The sequence below is a fragment of the Thunnus albacares genome, chromosome 11 (assembly GCF_914725855.1).
Source record: "Thunnus albacares chromosome 11, fThuAlb1.1, whole genome shotgun sequence".
In the NCBI taxonomy this organism is placed as follows: domain Eukaryota; kingdom Metazoa; phylum Chordata; class Actinopteri; order Scombriformes; family Scombridae; genus Thunnus; species Thunnus albacares.
The window spans coordinates 5,136,157-5,163,224 of NC_058116.1; the positions used below are offsets into that span (position 1 = coordinate 5,136,157).

Below are 27,068 nucleotides of genomic sequence, written 5' to 3' on the forward strand. Positions count from 1 at the left end.
TGTTAGCTCCCCAGTACAGGCCGGTGGGTGAGAGAAATAGACAGAAAAAGAGCAGCAATAGAGACGACAAGAAGACACAGAGGGGAAAGACGGGGCGAGAAGCCAGAGGAGAGAGGAAGGGACGCATAATGAGAGAAGAAGAAGAAACCCATTCCAGCTGTGTTTCTATAGCAAATAGAGCCGTGAGAACTTCTTCACATTGAAGAATTTTCCATTGCTCGCCAAGGGAACAAACATTTACTTGTGACATTTTTGGCCAGTATCAGCTGTTTATTTTTTGATCAAGCTGTGATTCAAACAAAAACATCTAACAGTTGATTAGACAGAAATAACACATTTCTGTGGATAAGAAGTCTTGACGGTTCCTTTTGACTTTGTTTATTTTGTACACCTAGAGCCTCTCTTGAGCCTGTCATTTGAGGAGTTTCCAACATGAGTGGATACAACTCGACTCTGCTGGACAGCTTGCTCTTTGGCCCAATGTGCGATGGCTGGAGCAACAACACAGAGGGAGCTATCTACCACTTGGGCAACAGCATCCTGTTCCTGGGCTACATGGGAGGCAGTGGGGCATATGGATGCCTCTTCATCTTTGGCTTCCTCGCGCCCTCCTTCCTGTGCCTGACCCTGTGGGGTTGGCTGACGATGTGTGGCCTGGACATCCTCACCTGGAACCTGCTTCTGCTCAGTGCCTGCTTGGTTCAGATCTGCCACCTCCTTTACCGGCTGCATCAGCAAGGCCTGCCCAACGAGGAGCTGTCCTCCCTCTACCAGTCTGTCTACCTGCCGCTGGGCGTACCCATCGAGGTGTTCAAGGAGATTGCAAGTGCCTTTGAGAACAGGGTGGTGGAGCTGAAGGCAGGGCAGACGTACGCTGTGGAGGGCAAGACGCCCATCGACCAGCTCTCCTTTCTGCTGTCCGGGAGGTGGGGAGTGTGTGTATGTGTGTGTGTGTGTGTGTGGGCATGTGTACATCTACACACCTGTACAACGTAATGCAATCCACCCCTAACTGTCTCCACTGACCAGAACCAACACGCTTAGTTAAGTTAAAGTTGCAGTACCACAATATAAAAATACAGTCCTGCATTCAAAATGTTACTTAAACCTACATTAATTGATTTTTTGGCCACTTGGTGACACCAGAAACAAACTGTAAACACAACACTGACATATCACCTTTTATGTTGATATGGTGAACATGTTAGCCAATGGGTTCTTATTTACACATTCAGCAGACACAGAGCAACATTCATTTGGAGTCATGTTCCTGGGCACTTGATGAATGTTAAGAATATTCACTCTCTTTTAGCTCATTTTTTGGTCTCCACCATCTCCTGAGGAATATTTTTGGCTCTTTAGCTGCAAAGTGCTCCACTATGTTCAGCTAGCTAGTTGCTAACTTCGTCTGTTGTTTGGTGCTGGGCAGATAGTGCACAGTCAGTTTAGTGACTTTTTCCTGAAAATAGTTGCCTGTTTCAGTCAGAAACAACGCAGATGAGTGCGGTGACACTGAACCAAAACAGTAAAGTTGCGTTGGCTGGATCCGTAGAGTTAAGGGAAACGGCGGGAAAAGTCAGGTGATTATTCTATGTGGATTCATCACTACAATCGACCCCGAGAAGTACAGTATGTACTCCTTACTTTCCACAGTTGACCAACACTTCTCTGACACAGACTCAACAAAAATGACAAGCTTCTCGAAGTGGTATTTATTTCAGGACTATTCTTGTTCAGGTATTTGTGTTGTTGTTTCCTCTTGCTCTATGTGTCTGCACCTCCTGTGTGGTTTGGGAGTTTTGTGACCTAGCAGGTTATAGGTATAACATATTTTTCATTTCATTTATTGGACAGACTTTATTAGGTTGAAGTATGACTGAATTCAGGAGAAAGAGAAGACAATGACTTAGTTTTACCATAAACAATATGATGTGTTATAGTGATGGAAAAACTTACATACATTGTTATCAAGAAATATCTATCTTTAAACGTACAATTCCAAAACCATATTCCTATTGTTGATTCTTTCATGCTGTTGACAGTGTGTAACCACCACAGGAAATCTATCCCCTTCATCCAAACATCCTCAAAGTAGAGCAGCATTAGATCTCACAGTGTTGGAGTCTACACGAGAGAAATGTTGTAAACAACAGAGTATTTTTGTCTGTGACTCACAACTGTGCCGTCCCTCTGCAAAGTGCCAACTGGTTAAATGATATCTTTGTACTTGGGACAGGAGTGGACGCTGACTGCTCCTCTTCTCTAGAATTAAATGTTGGCTGAAGGCTCTGAGTGTATGGGCCAAATTTGGAATGTAAAAGTTCAAGTGGTGGATTAATGAATTTAGTTTGTCATTTTAAATAATTGTTTACTCTTTTTAAGCTGTCTGTCAGACTGTAGATACATTATTCTCAGATCTAAAGGTTAACACCATATGACACTCAAACATGTGATTGTTGGAGCATCTAATTCTAAGACCATTAATCTGCTGTTATAACAGCCTCGACTCTTCTGAGAAGGCAGTTTTGGAACTTGGCTGCAGGGATTTACTCCCATTTAGCCTTCATGCTGTAAGATTTCCCTTCATTTGAACTAAGGAGCCTATAGCCCAGACCAGGAAAAGCAGCCCCATACAAAAAGACAGGGGTGTCCACATACATTTGGCCATTTAGTATGTGGCACAAATTACAGTACTAGTAGTGCAGTGACATTTTTAGCATGGGACTCCCCAGTGGAACTCCCTAACCCTGCTTGTGTAAGTGCCTCACAGGGGAAATTAATACTACAATACACAGCAAAATAGTCTATAATAAACAACCACTGTTATGAAGGGTCTAAATAAACACATCTAGTAGTTTTAAACCACCAGTATTTAGTGCTTTTTTATGACTGGTCATATTATGTATATTTGATTTTCTCAAACATTTTTATAGTGATTGACATTTGTAATTCTATTTTTATTCATTCTATTTAATAGTTTTAACTTTTGTAACTGTAACTGTGAGTCCTACCTTGAAGTTAGCTGCTGTTCTGGATGACAAAGGCACACAAAGACTTGGTGACAATGATGTTCAGGAGAGAATAGAGTTTTTGAAGAATTATTTCCTGAAAAAGACTTCTATTTCTGTCTGTGGATGTCAGCCTGATATGAGGAACGTTTGCAGCAGTGATATGACAACATTCAACTCACACGGAATTAAGAATAAAACAGAAACTTTGATGTCATCCAGTGAAGGCTTAATATGTAATGTGCTGGATTATTTCACTCTGTGGAAGTTTTTTTTTCATGACAGAGAAAGTAACTAAGCATTATGTGAGAAATGTTCTGTGTATGTACTGTTTAAGTAACTTTATACTCTTCAGTCTATCCATAGCTGCCCTGGCAGAGATAATTATGCTAATATGTACTGTATTTTCAAGGTCTTTAGACTGGCCCTGCAAAGTGACCTCCAGCTCTCTCTCTGCTCTCATTATCACTCTCTAATCCCTGTCTCTCTTTTTAACCTTGTATCTCTCTCTCTCTCTCTGTCTCTCTCAGGATCAATGTATCTTTGGAGGGCCAGTTCCTGCATTATATCTACCGCCACCAGTTCCTGGACTCTCCAGAGTGGGAGTCTCTCAGGCCAAATGAGGAGGGAAAGTTTCAGGTACAGGACTTGACATGCAGTGCACTTCAGGAGACACAGATCTAGTTTGTGTTAATGTTTTATTAAAGTAAATTTAACCAGCGGACGTGAGGCAGGAAGTCCAAAATGTGGTTGTAAAATGTGAGGTTAACTTGGAGTGCTGTCATTGTCACAGGATTTGGAACAAGAAACCAGACATGGATATCATGTTGTCTTTTGTTGCCTACTATCAGCATCTGACTGATAAGCTGAACAGGGAAAAGTAGTTGTCCTCTTGTCTTTCACATATCCTGTTGCTTTCGATTAGTTCAATTAAAGTGGAAACAAGACAAACATTCACAGTTGCAACAGACAGAAAGGCTTAGGAAAATTAATTAACAGAGCAAGTATATTGAAATGTGGTAGTATATTGTCCATATTGGTAAATTTGACCCCAATGTCTTCAATGGGGAAAAGTGCACCACTGACGTCAATTAGTAGGCAACCCAGCAAATTAGCTGCTTAGCTGCACAGCATTTGAACAAATGTCACTTTTGTTTGTTTAGACACTGGTTTGGTCATTACTCAATACACTGTCTGCCCATGACTTGTAGCTACATCGCAACTTTGTTCATTTTTCTTGCACGTTACCTTGCTGCTGCCAGTGGAGCTCAGCGTTTGTGTTTTAGGTAATAAATATTTCCCCTAATATTAAAGAGGACATAGCTGCTGTCTCTCATACAAGGAATGATTTGACATTTTAAGCTTATTTGCTTTCTTGCCATAGATGAAAAATCAATACCATTCTCATGTCTGTCTGCATGAAGCTACAGCAAGCAGGCAAGTAGCTTAGCTTAGCATAAAGACTGGATTCTGGGGAGATATAACATATATAACATATAGCATACTAATTTGTACAAATTTATAGGTTCTCGCTGTTTCCCTCTGCTTCCTGTCTTTATGCTAAGCTAAGCAAATTCTCTTCTAACTCTTGTTAAGAAAGCGAAGTATATTTCCCAAAATGCTGAACTATTCCTTTAACATCACATTATTGAGAACTGATTTATATTTAGGATAGACCAGGAAAAAAGTGGAAATCTGGCCATGGTGTCCCTGTGGTAGTTAAAATTAACATGTGGATATTCACTCGTTTCTTTCAGGTGACCCTGACAGCAGAGGAAGACTCCCGCTACATCTCATGGCGTCGCCGCCGCCTCTACATGCTAATATCGAAGGAGCGCTATATTGCCCGTCTGTTCTCTGTCATGTTGGGCTACGACATCGCTGAGAAGCTCTACAATCTCAACAACAAGCTCTTCATCAAGAGCGGCATGCTCTTGGACATCCGCCTGCCCAGCCTCTACCACGTGCTGGCCCCTGCCTCGCAGAGCAGCGAAGGCGGCAGCGGCAGTGACGGCGGCGCAACAAAGGAGCAACAAACTCAACAGCAGGTTGAAGACCAAGCTCCGGCCTACCAGAAGTCTGATCCAGACCAGTCTCACCCCTTCCAACCACACCTGCAGGGACCAAGGAAGACCGCCCTGGATGAACCTCAGGCCCCCCAGCATGACCGCTACCACCACCCCTGGGCGTCAGACCCGGAGCTGCCCTCTGGTGAGGACTCCACCAGCCTGGTCCTGGAGGACTTTGCTGATGTGGCGGGCTCCTTAACGGATTATGGCAGTGAGAGGGATTATTTGAGGTAGAAGGGCAGGGTGCTGGAGCTAACACACTGGGTCACCACTTAAGCTACATGTAAGTACCTCACCTGGGCGGAGAGTGGCATGGGGGTGGTGTGTGTGCATGGATGGCTTGCAGTGCACAGTTCTTACTAACCCAGCTTTGTAGTGAGATAGTGCTGAGTGATGAAACTAAAGTCAATATAATATTAAAATACTCAATTACAAGTAAAACTACTTAAGTTAAAGTATTGAGGTATTATCAGCAACATGTGCTCAAAGTACCAAAAATATATTATATATCATAATAAATGATATATAATATATTTCAGTATTATTAATACTGATGAAACGATGTGTAAGCAGCATTTTATTGTCGTGGCCTGTCTTTATATACATATTAATCCAGTATGCCCATACTGAGGATCGAAACCCTTCAAAGGGTCACAAGATGATTTACGGGATTCTGCTACACAATGCTATATTCACTTTTTGGACTTTTGTCTAATCTTTGCTTTCGTGTGAAATACTGGAGAGTTTAACCTCTTTGAGTCCCAAACAACTGACAAAATGAAACCATCTGACAAGTTTAGTGGGGAAATCTCTTTATTTTGGAACTGCTAATAACTCATAGACCTCATGAAACATGACAAGGCTGCTTTTGTGTAGGCAGTCACAAGCAGTCAGAGATTTATTTATCGCTTTTTCCATCAACCATTTATCACTGGTTTAATCTTTAACAATGCATTGTATTTTAGAAGCTTGTCATATGTTTTTTATTCTTCTACTCTATTCTAAATTCTAATCTGAAAAGTAATTAGTAACTCAGGCCAAATAAACAATATTTATTTGACAGCTATATTTCAAGCAAAAGCTCCAAATATTCTCTGTTTACAGCTTCTCCAAATATCAAAAGTGGATTAACTGGACAAAATAAGCAAGTCAAGAAAGTAAATGGCAGAATAATGTTAAGAGTTGATTCTTGACCATGGAACCAGCAGTTGAGAAAACAATCTCATCACAAGGTCTATTTAACAGCTGTTCTGGAGCTTCCAGTCATATTACAGGATCTTCATCAGCATATGGACCTTAAGTCCTTAAAATGCCCAGAAAAAAAAAAAAAATCTACAATTCTGTGACAGCTGGGCAAATTCCATCTGCTGATGAAGATCATGTGATCGCATTAAAAAGCTTTATGAACTGCTACTAAATGGACCTTCTGGGGAAATTGTTCTCTCAACTGGCCAAAATTATGTTAATGCAGTTAACTGTGGTCTATGTGGAGAACAAAAACTTTTTTATTATAAATATTTCATTACAATCACCTTGCATCTAATTATTTTGGAAACAGATGTTAAGATATGATCAATATACAGTATTACTGTACTGAATTATTGCCCAAATAAGATATCCTCAGCTGGGAGGGGAAACCTCTGCTGTGGAATATTCTCAGATTAACAGAGTTTTTTGGTTTTCTGGCTGTTTTGCACTTCATCTGTCTTTGGTGGATCTGATGCTCGGGCTGTTTGGTCTTTTGGATTTGCAAATGGACATATAAATATATTGTTCATTTTCAAATTAGAGTTTGATTGCATTGTTTTTATAGAACCATCAAACTATTCGATGCAGTAGATCAGCATTGAATGGCAGCCAACACTCTCCCCTGCCGGCCTTCTCAGCTCTGGATATCTGGATTATTATCCTATTTTCAAACCATACTTTAAGATTAAAATTCCCTCCCAGCCAGCTGCTCTGCATTAGTGTTTGCTTTGGCTCTGACACTCATAAGCTTACAGCCATCTTTGGTACAGTAGCAGAGTTAAATTTGTTCACTCAGGAGCTTCCACAGATGCTCAGTGAAAACAATTTAACAGTAAATGAGCACGGTGTTGCCTTGATGCGGTTTCAGAATAATCAGGTGTGGTGTATAGTCGTAAGTGTGTGTGTGTGTGTGTGTGTGTGTGTGTGTGGTGAATAAGGGGTTTTTATACTGTAACTGATGTGAGAGAGCAGTGGTGATGTCGGCTGGGCAGCAGCTGTGTTCTTATCTGATGAGGATTACAGCTTGGAAATTTAGGGGCTGTCCAAAAAAATCTGTGCCATGGGGTGGTACATTGGATTAACACAATGTACCACCCCTTGGCTATCTGTCTGCTTATCTGTTCACCCACCCAACCCGCTCCTCCCCCCTGACTGCTCTCCTTCCATCCCAAAAGCAGCCCTTGCCCAATCACAGGTGGAGGATCACATTTCATAGCTGGACAGGAGGTGTTAGTGTCTGGTGTGGGTTGCAGGGCGGCGGTGTAGCAGTAGGTCAAATCTATCACAGACAGTGGAGACAGTTGAGATTTATCTGACCTGATCTAGTGGATAGGCAATCATACAGATCTGCATAACATGGAGCCAACACTTCCCTTAATAAGTCCCAATAATGTTGGATATTAGAAGAGAAAGCCTCTCTGAAACACTGTAACAAACGCACACTTTGGTCGATGTGTGTGGGTGACCAGCAAAATGTATAGAATGTGACATCAAGGCCAGATGACTACGCTACACTATGTTCAGTCGGCCAACTCATGTGATTTATCACTTACGTGAAATACAAGTCAAGTCAGTTTATTTATGGAACACATTTAAAACAACAAATACTGACCAAAGTGCTTTACAGAGAGATGATAATTACAATCAAATAAAATCACAGACATAATTTTGAGGATCAAAAGAAGATGAATACAATGTAGAATAATAATTAATTAGAATAATTAAAATTTAGATATAATCATAAAAACACAGCAGCATTGCACAGAGAAATAGTCACACTCAAATAAAGCTGAATGTGACTAGTCACGTCATCAAAATGACTTTTAAAAGGATAAAGAAAAGAGACTGAGGGGGAGGATCTAATAATAAGTGGCAAACTCTTCCACAGTTTGGGGCCAACAATGGAAAATGCCTGATCACCTCTGGATTTTAACCGGGAGCGTGGAATGATGAGCAGTGATTGGTCAGCAGATCTGAAGGGTCTGGGGGTAGAATAGGGGATGGGGAGTACAGAAAGATAAGCTGGTGCTGGTCCATGCAGTGCTTTAAAAACACATAAAAGAATCTTAAAATAAATCCTGTATTTTACTGGTAACCAGTGAAGAGAGGCCAGTACAGGGGAGATGTGGTCTCTCTTTTTGGTACCAATGAGGAGTCTCACTGCTGCATTTTGAACCTGCTGCAGGTGACATAAAGCTGACTGACTGATTCTTACATAGAGAGAACTACAGTCTCCAAATCCTTAACAGACAGGAATTATTTTAGTTTTGCAATTGATCTGAGATGGAGGAAACTGGTGCTGACAATGGAGTTGATTTGTTTATCAAATTATAAATCATGCAGAGTCAAAGATAACACTGAGATTTCTTGTATGGATGTATACATTCAGTTTTAGAGGCACAAGGACATTCACTGTCGTGTTTTAAAATTCTGCAGGGAACAAAGAACAGGACCTCAGTTTTATCTCAGTTTAGCTATATGAAGCTTTTTGCCATCCTGGATTTTATATCTGCAATGCAGCTCAGCAGGGAGTTAAAAATAGAGCATGTTATGTAAAGTTGATGTGATATTTGGTGTGTAGGGTGTAACTGTACTAAATACATAATGCAGGGAAAAACATACTACCAGGGCCTACAGGTGTTCTACACAGGAGTGAATCAAGACATGTCTTAAGAGGAAAATTGTGCTCTGCTAATGCTCTTTTCACTGATATGTTACTGTAAAATCATGCTGAGAAATGTAGGAAATTACTATTTGTAGCTGAATACAGAAGGAAGGAAAAGAGGAAGTAGAGCAGCTCCACCAAAAAAGGAAGTTACACGTTGTTATAATCAAACGGAAACCACTTTCAGACTCTGATCAGCACAGACTGATGACATGTGTGACATGTATACCAGATGTATTCAAATGGTGGTTCAACCTCTGACCAGTTTGTGAAATATTTTATATTTTTGCTGTTTTAAACATGTGTTCCTCGTAGCTCTTATAAAAAAGTCTCTCTTTACACAGGAAGTGATGCATTTTACTTTTCACTGTTTGAATAAAGAGAATAAGTGGGCATTTAGCTGAACAGACAAAGGTTTTATGTGATATTACTGTTTCTGTGTGGTTTGGTGTGACACAGCAGCACAAATGTTTTCGCATCTGTCGTGTTGTCAGGACGTCAGATGTTGGAAAAGATGATAATCTCATTACTAACAGAAGCTTTAATGTTTCACTTCACAGGAGGTGATAGTGACGGGAATCTACCACCTCGATTCCAGAGGGGCAGAGCGCCACTGGCTCCCACCGACACTCCCAAACTGTGAGAACACTCTCTCCTGGAAACACTATATAATTTACAGTATAGCAGTATGAAGGTGTCACATGTCACTTGTTATGACACTGTCTCCTCCTCGCTCCCTGTGCTTGTTCTCACCTTAGTTCACATCTTTAGTCTGAGCATGCAGAGCTTTTGATCTTCCTTCCCTCTATTTAAATTACAGTTTGAATGCTGCAAGGCCAATATTGACACATTTTTATTATAAATATTTAGTGCCAATATATCACTTGCACACATATTTTTCTTGTCAGGATTTAAAACCTCTGAAGCAACATTTAGCTTATCATGGGGCTCTAAAATTGGACTTAAATTCTATTCAAGACAGATTTATCAATTTAAATGAAACTCCTGGATATTTTAGCATTTAAATTAAGATATTATTCACAAAATATAATTTAACAATTGAGAGAATAAATGAATGACATGTTTTTCTGTAGCTGTCATCAGCTGTTCTATTAAAAATGGACATATTGACTTGCAGGTACTGTATCCAACATGTAATAAACTGTCAATAATCATCAAACTCTAATTTAAATCATAATTATCCATTATCTTAACTGGCACTGGAACATGGGGGAAAGAGGGGCAGCAGTATTCCCAGCTTCACCTTGTAACTTACCAGCACAGTAAATGTCTGAAATGTTCTTTTATGTTATAAAAATAGATTCTATGATACTGAAACAGGTGAATTTGTCTTTCATCTCACTTATATTTGATGTTGGAACTATGATTGTTTGATTTGGACTTGACTTCACATGATTTAATGTTAAATTTGACTTTTGATGTTTGTTTCACAGATCACTACTCAGTGTTACAAAGTGCATTGATTGAACTTAGTGAGGGTTACTTACACATTTTCCGGATCTGACTGGTTTTGAAGGATTTGGTCAGCACTCAATATAAAAAATATCACATACGAACATACGGTATAATTAAAATGGACAGGTCTGTATCAATCCTTTGAAGATCTGGAAAATATTTAGTTATAAGTTAACAGACTAGTCGAGGAACATTGTGGATACAAAACCTCAAGTTGGCTTTTATCTATTTCACTTTCATATTTTGTTGGGCATGTTTAGTTTGTGTACCTGAATGCATCATGATTTGCTTCGGTTCAGTGTCAAAAATGTCTGCTGTGTTGGAAGTGAGCTTGTTGTACTGATTTTCAGAGCATGATACCAAATTCATCTGGAGGACAACGTATCACTTCTTCTTTGGCAGTATATCGGATGCCTGTGCACCATGTTTCTTTTTTCTATTTTTATAACTAGTTGAGTATTTAATACACACCTGTATACTGTGAATTGTGTTATTTGTCTGTTTTTGACTTCCAAAATTGAGAGATGGGACTAATACAAAGTTATAAAAATGTTTTTAAAAAGTATTTTCATGGGGCCAAGATTTCTCCATAAAGCTCTCTGTGTGCAGTGAAAATGTAGTTTGTTTTCTGTGACTGTCTAATTCCTGTCATATGTGTCACATGACCACGTCTATTATTACAGTATACTACACTCACCGGACACTTTATTAGGTACACCTTATTAGTACCAGGTCAAACCCCTTTTGCCTCCAGAACTGCCGTAATTCTTCATCGCATAGATTCAACAAGGTGCTGAAAACATTCCTCAGAAGTTTTGGTCCATTTGGACATGACGGCATCACACAGTTGCTGCAGATATGTCAGCTGCATATCCATGATGCTAATCTCCCGTTCCACCACATCCCAAAGGTGCTCTATTGGATTGAGATCTGGTGACTGTTGAGGCCATTTGAGTACAGTGAACTCAACCAGTTTGAGATGATGTGAGCTTTGTGGCATGGCGCGTTATCCTGCTGGAAGTAGCCATTAGAAGATGGACACACTGTGGTAACTGTGGACAATACAATACTCAGGTTGGCTGTGGTGTTTAAACAATGCTCAATTGATACGTCATTACAGCAATCGAGATTCATCAGACCAGGCAATGTTTTTCCTGTCCTCTATTGTCCAATTTTGGTGAACCCATGCGAATTGTAGCCTCAGTTTCCTGTTCTTAGCTGACAGAAGTGGCACCCGGTGTGGTCTTCTGCTGCTGTAGCCCATCTGCTTCAAGGTTCTACATGTTCTGCATCCAGAGATGCTCCTCTGCATACCTCAGTTGTAACAAGTGGTTATTTGAGTTAACTGTTGTCTTTCTATTAGCTTGAACTAGTCTAGTCATTCTCCTCTGACCTTTGCCATCAACAATGTGTTTTCGCCCAGAGAACTGCCGCTCACTGGGTATTTTCTCTTTTTCTGACCGTTCTCTGTAAACTCTAGAGATGGTTGTGCGTGAAAATTCCAGTAGATCAGCAGTTACTGAAATACTCAAACCAGCCCGTCTGGCACCAACAACCATGCCACGTTCAAAGTCACTTAAAATCACTTTACTTCTCATTCTGATGCTTGGTTTTAACTTCAGTAGATCGTCTTGACCATGTCTACATGCCGAAATGCATTGAGTTCCTGCCATGTGATTGGCTGATTAGATATTTACATTAACAAGCAGTTGAACAGGTGTACCTAATAAAGTGACTGGTGAGTGTGTATTAACATTATATATAATATTAATATACTGTATTACTATATGCAAGAATTCTTCCAGTTTTTTCAGTTTAATTTTTTCCATTTTGTTTTGGACAAGCAGCAGCTTTGATGTTGCATTGCTGTAAATATGCTGAATTATATTTAGTATTTTATTCAGTGTTTCATATCCAGCATCCAACACACAACTGTAATTGTGTCACCTCCAAACATGCACACAGAAAACCAAAGCACAGTCACCAGTTTATTGCTCGGCTGTAACAGACAAACTGAATTCAGCACCAATCAGCAACACTAAAACTACATGTGAGATACATGAAATTAGTCACCGAGAACATCCTAAAACCACATCATAGAAGAAAATTTAATTCTATGAACACTTCTCAGAGGCAGAAATAAGCTAAGAGGCCGGAATAACACAGAAACTGGGATTACGAAAGGCGAGACTCTGGCAATAAGAAATAAAAATGTACAACTGATCCTTTCTTTTCACTGTTTCATGATCATGACAGTTATGATGTTTGAAGATCAGGTTAGCAAATGACCTTAGTATGACTACATGACATTGTCTGCACTTGTCAGTTAGTAGTTGGGTGACAGACTTTATAATATTAGCATCCTGAATAAAACTGGGATCTTTGGCTCCACCTACTGAGGTTTAACTCTGATCATTTTTTCTTGAACAAAGTATTTCAAAATGTGAAACTGACTCCACACAGTGCAGACACCCCTGGGTGACTTCGTTGTGTATTTACTGGGTGGATTTTTTTCAGAGTCCTTTTGAGGAGATCTCTTTCCTCAGAAGATGCCACACACCTGTACAAGGTCATGTGACCACGGAGCTCCTCGTCTGACATGGATATTGTTCACACAGATCGGCTCCTCACGCCTGAAACAAAAACACACTTAAATGTAATTTAGATGTTTCACTTTTCTGTAAAGCTGCTCTAATAATATTTCTATATTAAAGATGGTTCAATTGACTATGTGTAATGTGACAAACCCACTGAGAGTCATAACCCAACTCTGCAGTCTCCCTCAGCTCTGTGGAGTGTTTTAGCGTCTTTCAGCTCACTGTTTTGGTTCAGCCTCACCGCTCTCATTCACCAGTTCAAGTTAGCAACTAGGAGGTGAACCTAGTGGAGCATTCAGCGGCTAAAGAACCAAATATTTACCTCAGTAGTTAGTGGAGACCAAAACAGGGCTTAAGGGAGAGTATTTAACTTACTTTTGTCAGGTGGACACAAACATGTTGCTACATACCTGCAAGACGTGTAGGTATGCAAATAGGCGTTTGCTAATATATTCACCATAACAACTTTTTTTTCGGTGATAATATGTCAATGTTGTATCTACAGCTTGATCTGCTGCCCCCCTCCCAAAATACTGAATGAATAACCACCAATAGCTATCAATATATTAAAGCAGCTAACTGCGCTGGTAATGAGCAGAAGCTGTGTGTCACCATGTTTTGGAAAAAACATTAATATTTGTATCTGAGAATACGGAGGGACAGTGGAGAACTTGCTTATGGTGCAGGAGAAGCTTAACATTTTTCAATGGAAAGTTTTTTCATGACAGGAATCCACTGCAACTGTTGTGAATCCTTCTGTCCTCCATGAAGGAGCAAGTGACACACTTTTAAAACTATACATGGTGTATATATGATGCTCAAAATAAAGGTTTTTGGTGGGTTATCTATGCCAGCTGTGCAGACAACAACTGAAATGAGGTTTGTGATCTACTGCTTGTATATTCATGTATCTCCATATGTGGCAGCTCAACAGAAACAGGCCTGGCAGCTGTTTTGTTTCTAGAACCTGTTAATCATGTATAGTGTGCAGAAAGTTCAACTCTGCCAGGAGGAGGTATGTGAGTTTGTGTGGCACAGTACGTGTGTGGTGCACGTTGTATCCATGTGGGTCTGTACGTACCTCAGAGAGGGGAACTCGGACACACAGACAGACTTGACGTGGATGTCTCCCTGTCTGTAGAAGCTTCCAGTGTTCCTCAGCTCGATGGAGTCGATCTCACACAGGGCCACAGGGTGAGCCAACACCGTCCTGTACACTGTTATGTCTGTCTGACTAAAATACACACATACACACACAGCATGCATGTTAATAATGTTGTCATTACCTCGCAAGAGAAGACATTTATCACAGCGGGCAGTCATTGCCTTCTGTATTTATTACTTAACATAAAAAATTCTCCTCAATTTTTTGTTTTTGCTCTGTTTTCCTTTTTTTAATACAAAAATATGTCTATTATCACAAGAATATAAGTATAAACACAGTTTAACCAACTAGAGGATGATTAATTAACAGACATAATAAAACAGAAAGTCCTCCTGAACTTGTGTATAGGCACTTTTCATCCCTCAACACTTCTGCCACTACATCCTGCACCTGGCCAGGCCTTTACAGTAAAACAAACTGTAAATAGAAGTTGGCCACTCGCCTTTTCTTAGGGGAAAACAATTTATAGTACAAGCTTTGGGATGAGGGCATTGCACTGCAGTCTGTGCAATCATCCAGAGCTGAACATAGGGAAGCTACAAAATTGTTGTCACAGTCAATTTTGCTTTACCTACACTTATTCATTGTACTTTTAATTATTGGTATCCATATGTTGAAGCCAAAAGCAATTACTGAATATTTTAATGTGCCACTCAATCTATAGATGCATCAGATGAATGTGTCAACTTCTGGCTTGATGTGTGATTTTAGATTTTGCAATAAGGATTTGTGACAAAGTTTAATAAGGATTAAGGACTAAATTAACCATAATTGGTCAGTTTTTATTCTCTAAACAATTTTCCATGTCATATTTGTGGGAGTTTGTGTTGATTTCCATAATATCAAAATGAAGAATAACAGGTCTTCCATTCAGAAACACAATTCATCATCTCAAATGTAATATTTCAGTATCTCCAGTATCTACATATATGATCATGCAGACATCTTTTAATGAGAAATCAGACTGCACTTTATTGGCTACATACAATCTGGCAAGTTAACATACCATAACAAAACTGTATTAGCGAGAACCTTTTTATTACACTGAGCCATGGTACACTTGTTAGTGTGTTGTTAGGTGTGGTACCTACAGCCTGAGGCTCTTCTCTGTTCCCAGGTTCTCAGTCCTCAGTATCACTTCCACCTCTGCGCTCTTATCCAGGGCAGAAACCTCCAGCTTCAGCAGGATGTGATGAGCTGAGCAGAGGAACAGTGACACATGTATAAAAACGTATGATTGATGGCATGAAAGTCGGACACAATATGAAACATTAACACAGTAATTAACTGTTTTGACACCTTGACTGACAAAATACCAACATTTTAGAGAATATGATGATAAGTTTTTGAATTATTCAGCCATAAACATGATCAAAATATTTCTTTACTGAAATTGTAGTTTACCAACTAGCAGTTGAAGATCAAGGACAAGGAGAGGAGCTTCTGATACAGCAACAAGGGAAGTGGAACTTGAGATTCTGAGAGCCAAACTTATCTACAGTGCTGCAGCGGGCCTACAGTAATGAAGGAGTCACACCAACATTAGTATGGAGGACTACAGGTCAAACAGGACAGACCTTGTCATTACTACTAATAAATTATGTAATGGATAAGACTTGATATGACTTTATAGAGACATTTCGGGGACTCTGATGCAAATCAGCATTGCCTTTGAGTGGAGAGATGATGACATGTCCTTCCTCTCTCCACAAGGTTAACAAGTCTAGTCTTGTTTTTTATCATATTTTTAGCTGGACATTTTGTGGTTCCCTGAGGATGAACTGTAATCACTCTGATGATCCCCTGACTTTCCCTTTAGTGCCAACATCAGGTCAAATTTTTAATTGGTCCGATATGCAAATAATAAATAATGACATTCCCGTCAGCCTCAATTTAAGCACTGAGGGAACTAAAGGTCTTTTCTTTCACTTAGCTCTCTCTCTCTCTCTCTCTCTCTCTCTCTCTCTCTCTCTCTGTCTCTCTCTCTCTCTCTCACACACACACACACACACGCACACACCCTAGCACTCACCACAAAAAGGTGACGAAGAAGTTGTAAGGAGGAATAGCTTCTGCTCTTTGGGAATCGGTGATACGGTTATCCCGCTGTTTTCTGATAAACCTGAAACACACACACACACAGTGAATGAGGGTCACACTGTAGGCCTACTGTACGTCACAAATCAAAAAGACTCCCATGTACATTAACTATGTCACTGTATCAGCATGTTCTGGTGTATCAGGGGGTGAAATGATAAGAAGCTGCCAAATGCTGCCTTGTGACGAGACCAGAGCCGCTGCCTGAGTGCCGCCTGATGCCGTATCTCCAGGTGATACTGAGACTAAAAGGACAACAGAAAAGGCTACCCAATTTATATTTTTAATTCTTTTATAATTTGATGTTACTGATCCTCTCTGTCATACCGCATCATAATGAAATCTTTTATTGCTACTGTCCTTTTCTTGTTTTTGTGTTTTCCATTTGTGATTGTGCAGGGCTTTAGATAGGGGTGAAATAATTAATTCAATACATTTTTGCATCAATGACACATTATGAAAAATCAATACATCACTTTGCTAAAAGAAATGCCTCAGTCCAGTCACTCTAGCTTCAACAGTAAAAAATACAAAACACCTTGAATCTAAAATAAAATCCTGCTGTTTATGTTTCACTTTGTGGGAGGATAGTTACGTATATATCAATGTAATGAATGAATGTATTGAATCCAATCATGGTTTTCAAAGTTGCAACAATTGAGAAAGAAAACAAAATGCTGATTGAAGAATCAAATCTGAATGAATCACTGTTTTTATTGATTCAGTAGAGAAGTGGTCTACCTATAATAGTGGCGAATGAGGTATTCAGATCTTTTACTAAAGTAAAAGTATCAATACTGCACTGTGAAAATACTCCTTAAAAATTCAAAATGTTACTTAGGTAAACGTTCAAAATATTATCATCCAAATGTACTTGATGTTATTGGATCATTATCACTGAAACAATACTTCAGTATTGTAGCTGTCTGATGTGGAGCTAATTTTAACTACTTTATATACAGCAGGATAGTTTCATTTATAACAATGCATCACATTCCATTACATGACCATATACTTTGTACAAATTTAATTCAGAAATGTACATGTAGAGGAGTAAAAAGTACAATATATCCCTCTGAAATGTAGTTAAGTAGAAGTATAATGTAGCATTAAATGGATCAAAATACAAGTATTGTACTTTAAATTGTACTTAAACACAGTACCTTCTTGAGTAAACTGTGTGAGTTGCATTAGCAGTAGTAGAAACAGTAGCAACAGAAGCAGCAATACTAGCAGCAGCAAGAGTAGTAGGATAGTAGTGAAAGCAGTACAATAGCAGTAGTAATGATGGGTTGTAGCAGCAGCAGCACTTGTACCAACAATGTAGCAGCAGCATGAGCTGCAGCAGTGGCACAAAAGAAGTAGTCTTTGAAGTACAGGTGACTTTGGAACACCTGAATGTGTCACAACTTTGTCTACTGCCCAGAATATTCACTCACAACATTTATATGTTTTAGGTTCACAATTACAAACAATACAGGAATAAATATCAGTTTGTTAAAAGCTAATAAGTTGGAGGTGTACAGGAGTATCTTTTTAAAATTTTTCTAAACAGTTTTATTGAAACAAGCATACAGCAAGTTTACACCACCTTGTTCATACAACTTAAGTCTACAAACACAAACAGGCCAGGGGGACTAAAGGTTGTAATAAAGGTTGTATAAAGTGAAATAAATATCTTGTAAACAGTGGTTCTCAAACCTTTTCACGTTGAGGACCCTTAAACTGACACAAATTAGACCACGGACCCCCATTTGATAAGATTTGGTTCCAGGGTCCCCATCTAAGAGTTTTACTTTTAGATGTTTTATTACAGAAAGTGTATCAAACCCATTACCAAAATAGTCACATATTCTGTTATTGTGCTAGTTATAGACAGAAATTATAGTGAAAATAAATCATTCCCCTTTTTTGCTTGGGACCCCCCGAAACCCCCACAAGGACCCCTTGGGGTCCCAGGACCCTACTTTGAGAAGCAATGTTGTAAAGCTTATAGTCATTATATGTTTTAACAGCTTTTTTGTTTGTACTTTCAGATATTGAAGAAAAAATATTGATTGATATGGACAGTCAGCTCTGTAAAGTCTGGCTTTTTGCTGAAGAATTTGGATATATGTATATAAAATTTGATCAAAATAGTGAAAGCAAATTAATCAAAAAGAACTGCGAGCAGATATTCCTGTCATATTCAGTGAGTCCAAATAATACATTTTAGTAATAAAAAGTGAGATATGAGGAGATGTGATCAGCAATGATTAGTGCCAATTCATTCCAGAGGTGTTTTGTATGTGGGAGGTTTACTCTCACCTATAGCTGGACATCTCCCCTTGAAGACGTCACAGTCCACACAGCGTCCCTTCAAGAAGTTCTCATAGCTGGAACACGGGATGCCAGTTAATGGGCACGAGCGGTTCAGCGCGCTCATGTAGACGTGCAGCGCCCTCATGTGGTCACATATCACATAGCCGTACACTGGAAAGTACACAAGAACTGACAAACACACAAACACTCAGGGAGCCAACTATCCGGAAACTGTAACTTATTAGTAAATTGTTAGTCAATTATAGTCTTTAAAAAACTGTAAAACCGGGTTAAATCTATTCAGGTAGCTATAATTAGCATTTTATTCACAACTTCAAGATTCAAGATGTTTATTGATGTTATTATTCATATTAACATTGTGATGTTATTATTCATGTGAGATACTTTGGCTTGGAGGCTTCATTGCAGCATAAACAGTAAGTAAATATATATAAAAAGACATATATAATATATTTCTCATAAAAAAGACAGAATCAGTGAATTTAAACCCTATAGAACGTTATTACACAGATGGAGGATATTGCACAAAAGGTTGAAAAAGCACAAAAAGGTTGCATACACAGTCACTGGTCTGGAATATTGCACAGACATTAGATTGCACTTTGTGTGTGTGTGTGTGTGTGTGTGTGTGTGTGTGTGTGTGTGTGTGTGTGTGTGTGTTTGGGATGAAAAAGCTGTAGCCTATACTATGGAGGACACACCAGCCAAACTCAAAGATCAACAAAGCTGCTGCTCTCTTGTCATAACTGTTTTAGCCAGTAAGTGTCAGAGAGGGCTGAACTCACTTGAGGAAAACCGGGAGCGAGCACATCCAGTCTGGTCCTTGCCTCCATTCAGAAAGAAGTCCACATGACCGACAGGGATGGAGATGCCAAAATCTGATGCAGGAGAAACATACATCATCAGTATTGTCAATATTTTCTCACTGCAGTGCTGCTCTTTACTCCTCACTGTGCTTAACCACTGTAAACACAAACCTAAGGTTAAAAGGGAAAATTCAAAACTAAATCAAAATTTTAAAAAGTTTTGAACAGTAATGTCGATGTCTATAAACTCAGATAGTTTTGTTTTTGGTGCTGTATGTTCACCCACCATTACATGCTCACTCCAACCCTAATATGGACGCCTCAATTTAACTACCTAAGTGCACCATCTTCAGAATATTTGCATAAAACTATGTTATTAAAAATATAGACCTCAGGATAATTCAGCACATTAAATTTTCCTTACTTTCCCAGATTCTCTTGCGTTAGTTGCTTAAAGCCGTCATTATTAGGTGACCTGACTGAGAAGCTAACATTAGCCATCATAAGCTACTAGTCATACCAGACCGAGTAGGGCTGTAGCTACAATTCCAGTGAGTGTATTGAACTCAGCAGGGTTACATTTCTTATGGAATCGACTTTTCATTTTAAAAGAGAAAGTTTCTTTTATTCCTTCTTTCAAGAGTTACACAGTGTCACTTTTGTTAACTTTAAGCAATTAGTGTTATTTATGCAACTTTTTAAAATTTACCTATTTTTTTTTTTTTTTACAATATATAGTAATAAGAATATATTACTTTTATTTGTATGTTTGTCATATTGTGACACATACTGTTGCTCATACTAACTGTTTACCTTTCTAACATGGAGGAAAATATGCTTTCCAAATCCTCTATCATAGACCACAACAGTACACAAATATTCAGTCTCAGTCTCTGGTATTATGGTGGAAATGGAAAAGAATCTGCATTATTTTAAGGTTTTATAAATAAAGTTGTCTCACAGTCAGAGTCTGTGTGTATGGCATCAACAAATTGAGCGTCAGAGGGGTCGAGCCGGTCAAAGGTGTCAGCTCCTTTAAACATGGGTCCAGCAGGGTCAAGGCCTGGGTGACAAGAAGGGAAACAGTAAAAGAGATCATTAGGAATACAAGCTTGACGTGGAGTTCACGTCATTAGAAAATAACAATCCAGGAGGACTGTTTTCTTTCAGTACTCTGATAATGAATGTGAAAATGTTGAATAACAGTTGAGAATCTAAGAATTATTTTGTATTTTCATTTTGAAATACTCCATCAAAACTTCAATTGTAGTTGTAGAGTTTGACTGATGTGTTGTGGTGTACTGCTTTTACAGGTTTATTTAGGGGGAAAAAATGAATCTATAGCTCCTTCTTCACCACAGCATCTTTTAATAATGTGAGAACTTCAGCAACATTTTTATTTGAGCAGCCTGGTTTCCGACTTTGGTTTCTCGGACCGTATATGAAGTCTCTGTGGTCGAGGCAGTACTTCCTGATGTGCAACAACTACTGTGAAGAACTGCTGGACTGAACATTGTGTCATGAGAAAAGTGACTGTTTAGATATTATCAGCAACAGTTAGAAATACATGACAGCAGTATATATAATACTGATGCAAAAATCACAATAACAATATAGTACTGAATACAAACTACAAAACAATAGCCTTAACTTCCTGTTGCTACATTTATTACATATAAGTCTTGCTGCATGCTGAACTGATGTCTGAATCCAACTGTTTCCCTTTTTTCTTAATTCTCAAAGATATTTTGTAGTTCTCAAACTTTTTAGCACTGAAAAAGCACTTAACTGTCATTCACTAGAAACCAAAAGGAATCACTTTAGAAAGCTGTTCATTGTTCATTGTTATTGACTGATAGACCTTTCAGATATGTTATTATTACCATTTATTTGAGCTGTGAAAAATTTAAAAAAATGTGTTCTAGTACATGCCAAAATTCCAATCAGCATCAGTGGCGCCTCTGAATTGCACTTACATTCAAACTTGCACAAGCCTCCCCACTCAGGCAAAAAGAATATAAACAAGTGAACAGTGGTGCATTGTTGAGTGGTGTGTTCTGGGATGAGGGGACTGTGCCTCTCCACACAGCTTTAGAGTGGCTCTTATCAAAGTGCCGTTGTCCTTTGAAGAGCCCTGCTAATCTTGCAAGGTCACACTTACATGCATTCACAGACGAATCCTTATCTTGCCTGTTGTTGCGTCCCCTTTTTCTCTAGACATGGTAGAATAATAATAGCAGCAGGCAACTTTTATTTTCCTACCACCAACAATATTGTTGCTTGTTGAAGCTCCTTGTCATGGTTTTATCCATTAGGACTACGCCTGATTCTTTAAAGGTTGCAACATGAAATTTGCATTTTCTAACACAAAAACCTCCTAAATCTGCCATCAGATGTTAATAATTCTGCAGTTTTACAAATTCAATTCTGTATTGCAAGAAATGAACAGTTTTCATAAAAGACTTCTACTTTCCTTACTCACTGAAACATCATCAGGAAGTGGTCTGGACTCACCTGTGATTCTTGCAATCTTCCCTCCAAAAAGAGTCCCCACGAAACCAGCAACATGTGCCCCGAGACTGACCCCAATGAAATGAAAGGACTCGAGTTTGCATCCATGTTCCTGTTGGACAAGACAATAAACCTTAGCCATTTTTATTTTCACCTGATGTGCTAAGTTCCTTAATATGTGATTGATTTCTTCAAAGAGCAAAATCAAAACTCTGTATCATATGTGAACAACAATATATCTGGATTGTAATTTGTAATAGCTGTAGAATTTGTATACAATTAGCAGTAGTAGTGGTGGAAGCACATATACTGTATGTGGGAATATGTACTTTTGAAACAAAATATCAACTGGAACAGTAAAACTAGATTTTTACACATATCTTTTGAAAGAAAGAACACTGTGTTCACCAGCTAGTCACTAACTTGGTGTGTCTATTGCTGGTGCTGGAAAGTACAGACGGGTTTTAGAGCTTTTTTCACTGAAAACAGCTGCCTGCTGAAGATGGGCTTGATTAGATTAGTGAGACTGAACCAAAACATTAAAGTTTTGGGCCACATAACCAAAACAATGAGCTGAAGGAAGCTAAAAACCTGCAGAGTCTAGTGATAACAATACATCGTTTGATCTACTGTTTATATAAAATTGTTAATATCTTGATCAGAGCAGCTTTAAGGCCATTTCATGCTATTGTGATTTAGTGTTTTCATAAAAACAAACGATGGGTGTGTCTCGGTGCCCTTGCAGTATCTGAGGCCAGCAGTTAAATCTTTAATTTAACATTAACAACTTCTATCTTCTATATCATCTAGTTAAAGGTGTTTGGTTACCAATGTCATGTAAAGCTTCCATAAATTTTAAAAATCAAATCTCAAAAGGTCTTACATTTTTAGTTAAAGTAGATTTTAAGGGGTCAAGCTACCCATAATTACTCATTAATTGAAAATAAAGGATTCTAAATGCCACTTGTAATTGTTTTATCAAGTGTTGAACTAATTGTCTGTTATGTAACTAGTAACTAGTTTGTAAGTAAATCATCCAAAAGAAAATCTTAAAATAAGAATAAATCCTAAATCCTCTCTAGCATCTCTGTCACCTGCAGCTGGTTGATGAGGACAGAGATCTGCAGAGCCACCTCCTTATAATTCTCCACCACCAGGTTGTAGGCGAAGGAGGCGCCATAGACCCAGTCCACCACCAGCACGTTCACATCCTGGGCTCTGAGAAGGGCCTGCGCCAGCTCTTTCACCCAGGAAGGCTTACTGCCTAAGGCCCTGCAAGGGTGGGGTGGGGTCAGGATGGTGGAATGAAGCAAGGGTCCAGGGGAGGAGTGATAGGTGGGAGGATGCAGAAAATGGCAGAGAGAAGCAGAGGGAGGGGTGGAGGAAAGTTTGTCTACATGTTTGCTGTACAGTTCATTTCCCTTCTTTTACATTGAAGTGTTGCTCTGTACTTATGCCTACTATCACTGTGTGCATCGCAGTTTAGTGTGTTAGCATGCTAACAAATACAGCTAAGGCAGATGGAAATGTCATTTGTAGGTATTTGGTCATAAACCAAACTACTGCAAACCGCTACTTCAAACTACCACCTGATTGTGGTGCTAGATGAAAAGTCAGGGGATCACCAAAATTATTAAATTTCATCCAGCAGGGGACATGGATGTTCACACCAAATTTCAGGGCAATCCAGCCAATAGTTGTTAAGATATTTCATAAAAAGCCAGAAATGTCAACCTGCTGGTGGCAAATGAGGAAAAGTCAGGGCATCACCAAAGTCAATTGAATTAATCCTCTTTGGACCATGAATGTCGAAATTTGTCTAAAAATGTCAAATTTCATGGCAATCCAAACGTTGTAGACATATTTCACTAAAACAAAAAGGCTGATGGGCTGGTGGCACTAGAGGAAAAATCCAGGGGATCACCAAAGTCGTTAGGATTCATCCTCTGGGGATGATGAATGTTTGTACAAGAGTTCATGGCAATCCGCTCATTAGTTATTGAGATACTTCAGACTGGCACTTTATCCCTATAGCCATGCTATAGCTAAAAAGCATAATCAAAAAGACTAGACAGTTTTCTAGTGTTTAATATTTCTATTGTATGCTGTTTTAATCCTGCACCTGTACCAGACTGGGGTTGGATATGCACACTAACAAAGAAGATTATTTACTTAATTAGTTTTCATTTTGCTATTAGTTTGGCAATTTTAAAGTCTTTTTCAGTGACTGAAACATGACCTATTTCATGAATGAATCCTTTATCCTGTTATTTGGTATGCATTATGCATTATGCTCATTTTCAGCTCTAGATTTTTATTTTTGGACTCCACTAGAGTAGCTTTGCATGATTCACAGTTAAGAAAACTGACTCTTTATGCAGCCCCTCAGTTCCGCGTCTAAGGGCCCCCTTTAAAGACAATGAAAGGTAAATGAAAGAAATACTGAAAAACAAGGCTTAAAATGATCATTAAATCATGATTATTAACATTGTTTATTAGATTATTTATATTAAACTGAGAACTGAGAGTGAAGTCTCAAGAGATGCATAGAAGGATCTAATAGTGAAAATCATTAAAGGGGAACTTTTATGCTTTTCCTTATTTTCAGTCATATATATAATGTTACAATGTTGATGTTAAATGTAGCCAGTGTAAATAATGAGGTAAATGTATGTAGAAGTAATCCCTGTGAGCAAAAAAGCATTGACTTCTGACTACCTTGAAAACTTGGTTTCCAACAGTTTTTTCTACTTTCAGCCTGAGCTGATGTTGGCTTGTGACAAATTTCTTTATATGGTCATCTGCTCCATGCACAGCACACCAGTTAATTGCTCTACTCCGCTAACATTATGGCATTTTTCCATTGTTTTGGGGGTAGTTGCACTGGGCCATGACTCAAGTCAAGCTGGCACACTGTGAGTGTTTTTCCATTACACAGCACGGCAAAGTAAAATAAGTTGTTAACCTATTGGAGGGGTGCTGGTTGTTTGCAGCTCATCAAACATCATCATCACTGTGGCTGTTTCCGCTTGTACTATTTCTCCCTGCATTCTGACGCACTCCCTGCTATCTGATGAGCTCAACAAAGAGTTGAGCGCATCCATATGTTGTTGTGTTGACTGGTTTTTAGCGTTGCTAATGAAGCTCTGCGAATTCAGTGAGGAACATGTTTAATTTCCTGTAAATTCTTCACAATAAAAATCTCCCATTATTTAGTCGCTTAAAAGCTTTTAATATGAAGCAGTAAAGCAGGAAATATTGGGTTTGCATCGTCTGTAATTTAACATGACTCTGATACGAGCTGCCCATTGGCAGGTTTCCTGAAAACTGGCCAATCAGAACAGAGTGGACTCATCTGGAGGGGGGCCTTAAAGAGACAGGAGCTAAGACTGACTGTTAAGAGACAGAGGCTGAACTGAGGGGCTGCATAAAGGGCCAGTATAAGATAAATAAGGAGTTTTTTGAACTGTGAATCATGCAAAGCGACTCTAGTGGATTTTCAGAATAAAGATAAAAATAAAAAAGAGTCATGGGAATTGTAAACAAAACTACTTATAGAGAACCAACAAACACACTTTCTATTAAATTAAAAGCACTAAAATTTAAAGATCTGGTTGACTTCAAAACTGCCCAAATCATGTACAGTTAAAAAATCAACAACTACCCAAGAGTATCTAAGGGTTGTTTCAAATGAGAGAAAGTAAACATGACCTGAGAGGAACTTGTATGTTCGAAAAGCATTAAGTAAGGACAAATGTAAAATATCATTGTGTCACAATCAAAGGAGTTAATGTATGGAACAACCGCAGTAAATAAATGCAAACATATGGAACACTAATCAAATTAAAAAGACTCTTTAAAGATAATAAAAAAGTGAACGGATATGGGATGGATTTGTGATGTTCTGTTTGGTTCCAACCTGACTGATTTTTTCTTGTGTTGTTTGAGTGTTTGGTTTGTGATATATGTGACTGTTTTGTTCTTGTTTTGTTTGAATTTTTGGCTTTTGTTTGATTTGATAGAGATGGGTATCATGGAAACTGGTGGCAGATAGTTGAGTTTTTATATTAATCATAAAAGTTTATTGTTAAAGCAAAAAAAAAAGAGTTTAACTTCTTCCTACTCCTTTTCAAACATGGAATGCCTTATCTGAATTGTTAACTGGGATTTTGATATATATGTTTGCTGATGATTTTGTTTGTTTGTCTTGTTTTCTGGCTTATATATTTTATTTAGTTTAGTTTTTTTTATTGAAAAAAAATATATATAGAGAGAGGGAGCTGGAAATGAGCACAAAAGGTTCCCTTTAAAAATAAAATAAAATAAAGCTAGGATAAATTATTGCATGACTCCACCCCTGGCAACAACTTTTGTATGTTGTCAGTATGTTGTTATACGTATGTCAACATGTATTGTTTTTGGTATAAGGTATTTTTTTTATGTTATATTCTTTGACATATATCATTTTGGTAATTTATGCTTGAAAACCTGAGAAAAAAATCTATACACACATACTTGGAGATTACATCATGACTCATGTGACTGGACTTGATTGCACTACACATTGTCTCATTTGTATTTGACTGCCTATGACAATCAGTTGTTTGTTGTTTGTTATATATCTTACATGAGTCATCAAAATGGACTTTATAACAATTTTTCCCAGAATGCCTGAAGACTAATCTAGATTTTCCATCTTATTTTCTACAAAATTAATATGATCTCTTACTCCTTTGCATGTTTTTAAAGGTCTACTCCTCACCTGTACCCATGGATGATGACCTTGGTCGGGCGGGAGATGTTGAAGTAGGAGGTCTGCTGTGTCTTAGTGAGAGACTCCTGGTTGAACATCTGTGCACAGTCCATGTTTCTCCTGGTCAGTAGCAGGTACTGGACCTGCAGCTTGACCTGCTGCCGGTACTCCAGCCATGTGGTGTTGTTGAGGTCAGCACACTCATCATCTCTCTGCCGTTCTTCTACACCTGGTGGTAGATTAGAAGGACATATTATATTATGTATATTGTGCTGTAGTCTTGTGCTTCATATATGCTGATATTGTATATTGAAATGTATATTTGAAGCGTTAGGTAAGGGGATAATCAAC

General features: G+C 38.6%; 2 protein-coding genes across 4 annotated transcripts in view; one reads left to right on the forward strand and one right to left on the reverse strand.

The window, feature by feature from the left end:
• Positions 1–10,951, forward strand: popdc2 (popeye domain containing 2). 2 transcript variants are annotated; one of them, XM_044366017.1, is made up of 4 exons: positions 1–926; positions 3,539–3,647; positions 4,766–5,360; positions 9,551–10,951. In XM_044366017.1, exons 1-3 carry the CDS (start codon positions 433–435, stop codon positions 5,309–5,311), a joined length of 1,149 nt encoding a protein of 382 aa, XP_044221952.1. In that variant the 5' UTR covers positions 1–432; the 3' UTR covers positions 5,312–5,360; positions 9,551–10,951. The 2 variants fall into 2 exon arrangements, with proteins under 2 accessions (XP_044221952.1, XP_044221953.1); XM_044366018.1 differs by having other exon boundaries at positions 2–926; positions 4,766–5,219.
• pla1a (phospholipase A1 member A) overlaps positions 9,790–27,068 on the reverse strand; it is an 18,448-nt gene continuing 1,169 nt past the window's right edge. Inside the window, exons 2-11 of one of the 2 annotated variants that reach the window (XM_044366016.1) lie at positions 26,727–26,946; positions 23,059–23,236; positions 21,968–22,076; positions 20,415–20,516; positions 19,433–19,525; positions 18,633–18,797; positions 16,261–16,350; positions 15,320–15,425; positions 14,145–14,297; positions 9,790–13,099 (exon numbers count right to left, since the gene is read on the reverse strand). In XM_044366016.1, the coding sequence (XP_044221951.1) occupies positions 13,009–13,099; positions 14,145–14,297; positions 15,320–15,425; positions 16,261–16,350; positions 18,633–18,797; positions 19,433–19,525; positions 20,415–20,516; positions 21,968–22,076; positions 23,059–23,236; positions 26,727–26,946 (1,307 nt within the window). In that variant the 3' untranslated portion in view covers positions 9,790–13,008. Of the gene's footprint in view, positions 13,100–14,144; positions 14,298–15,319; positions 15,426–16,260; positions 16,351–18,632; positions 18,816–19,432; positions 19,526–20,414; positions 20,517–21,967; positions 22,077–23,058; positions 23,237–26,726; positions 26,947–27,068 lie in introns of both variants that reach the window. The other variant, XM_044366015.1, reaches the window with a different exon arrangement.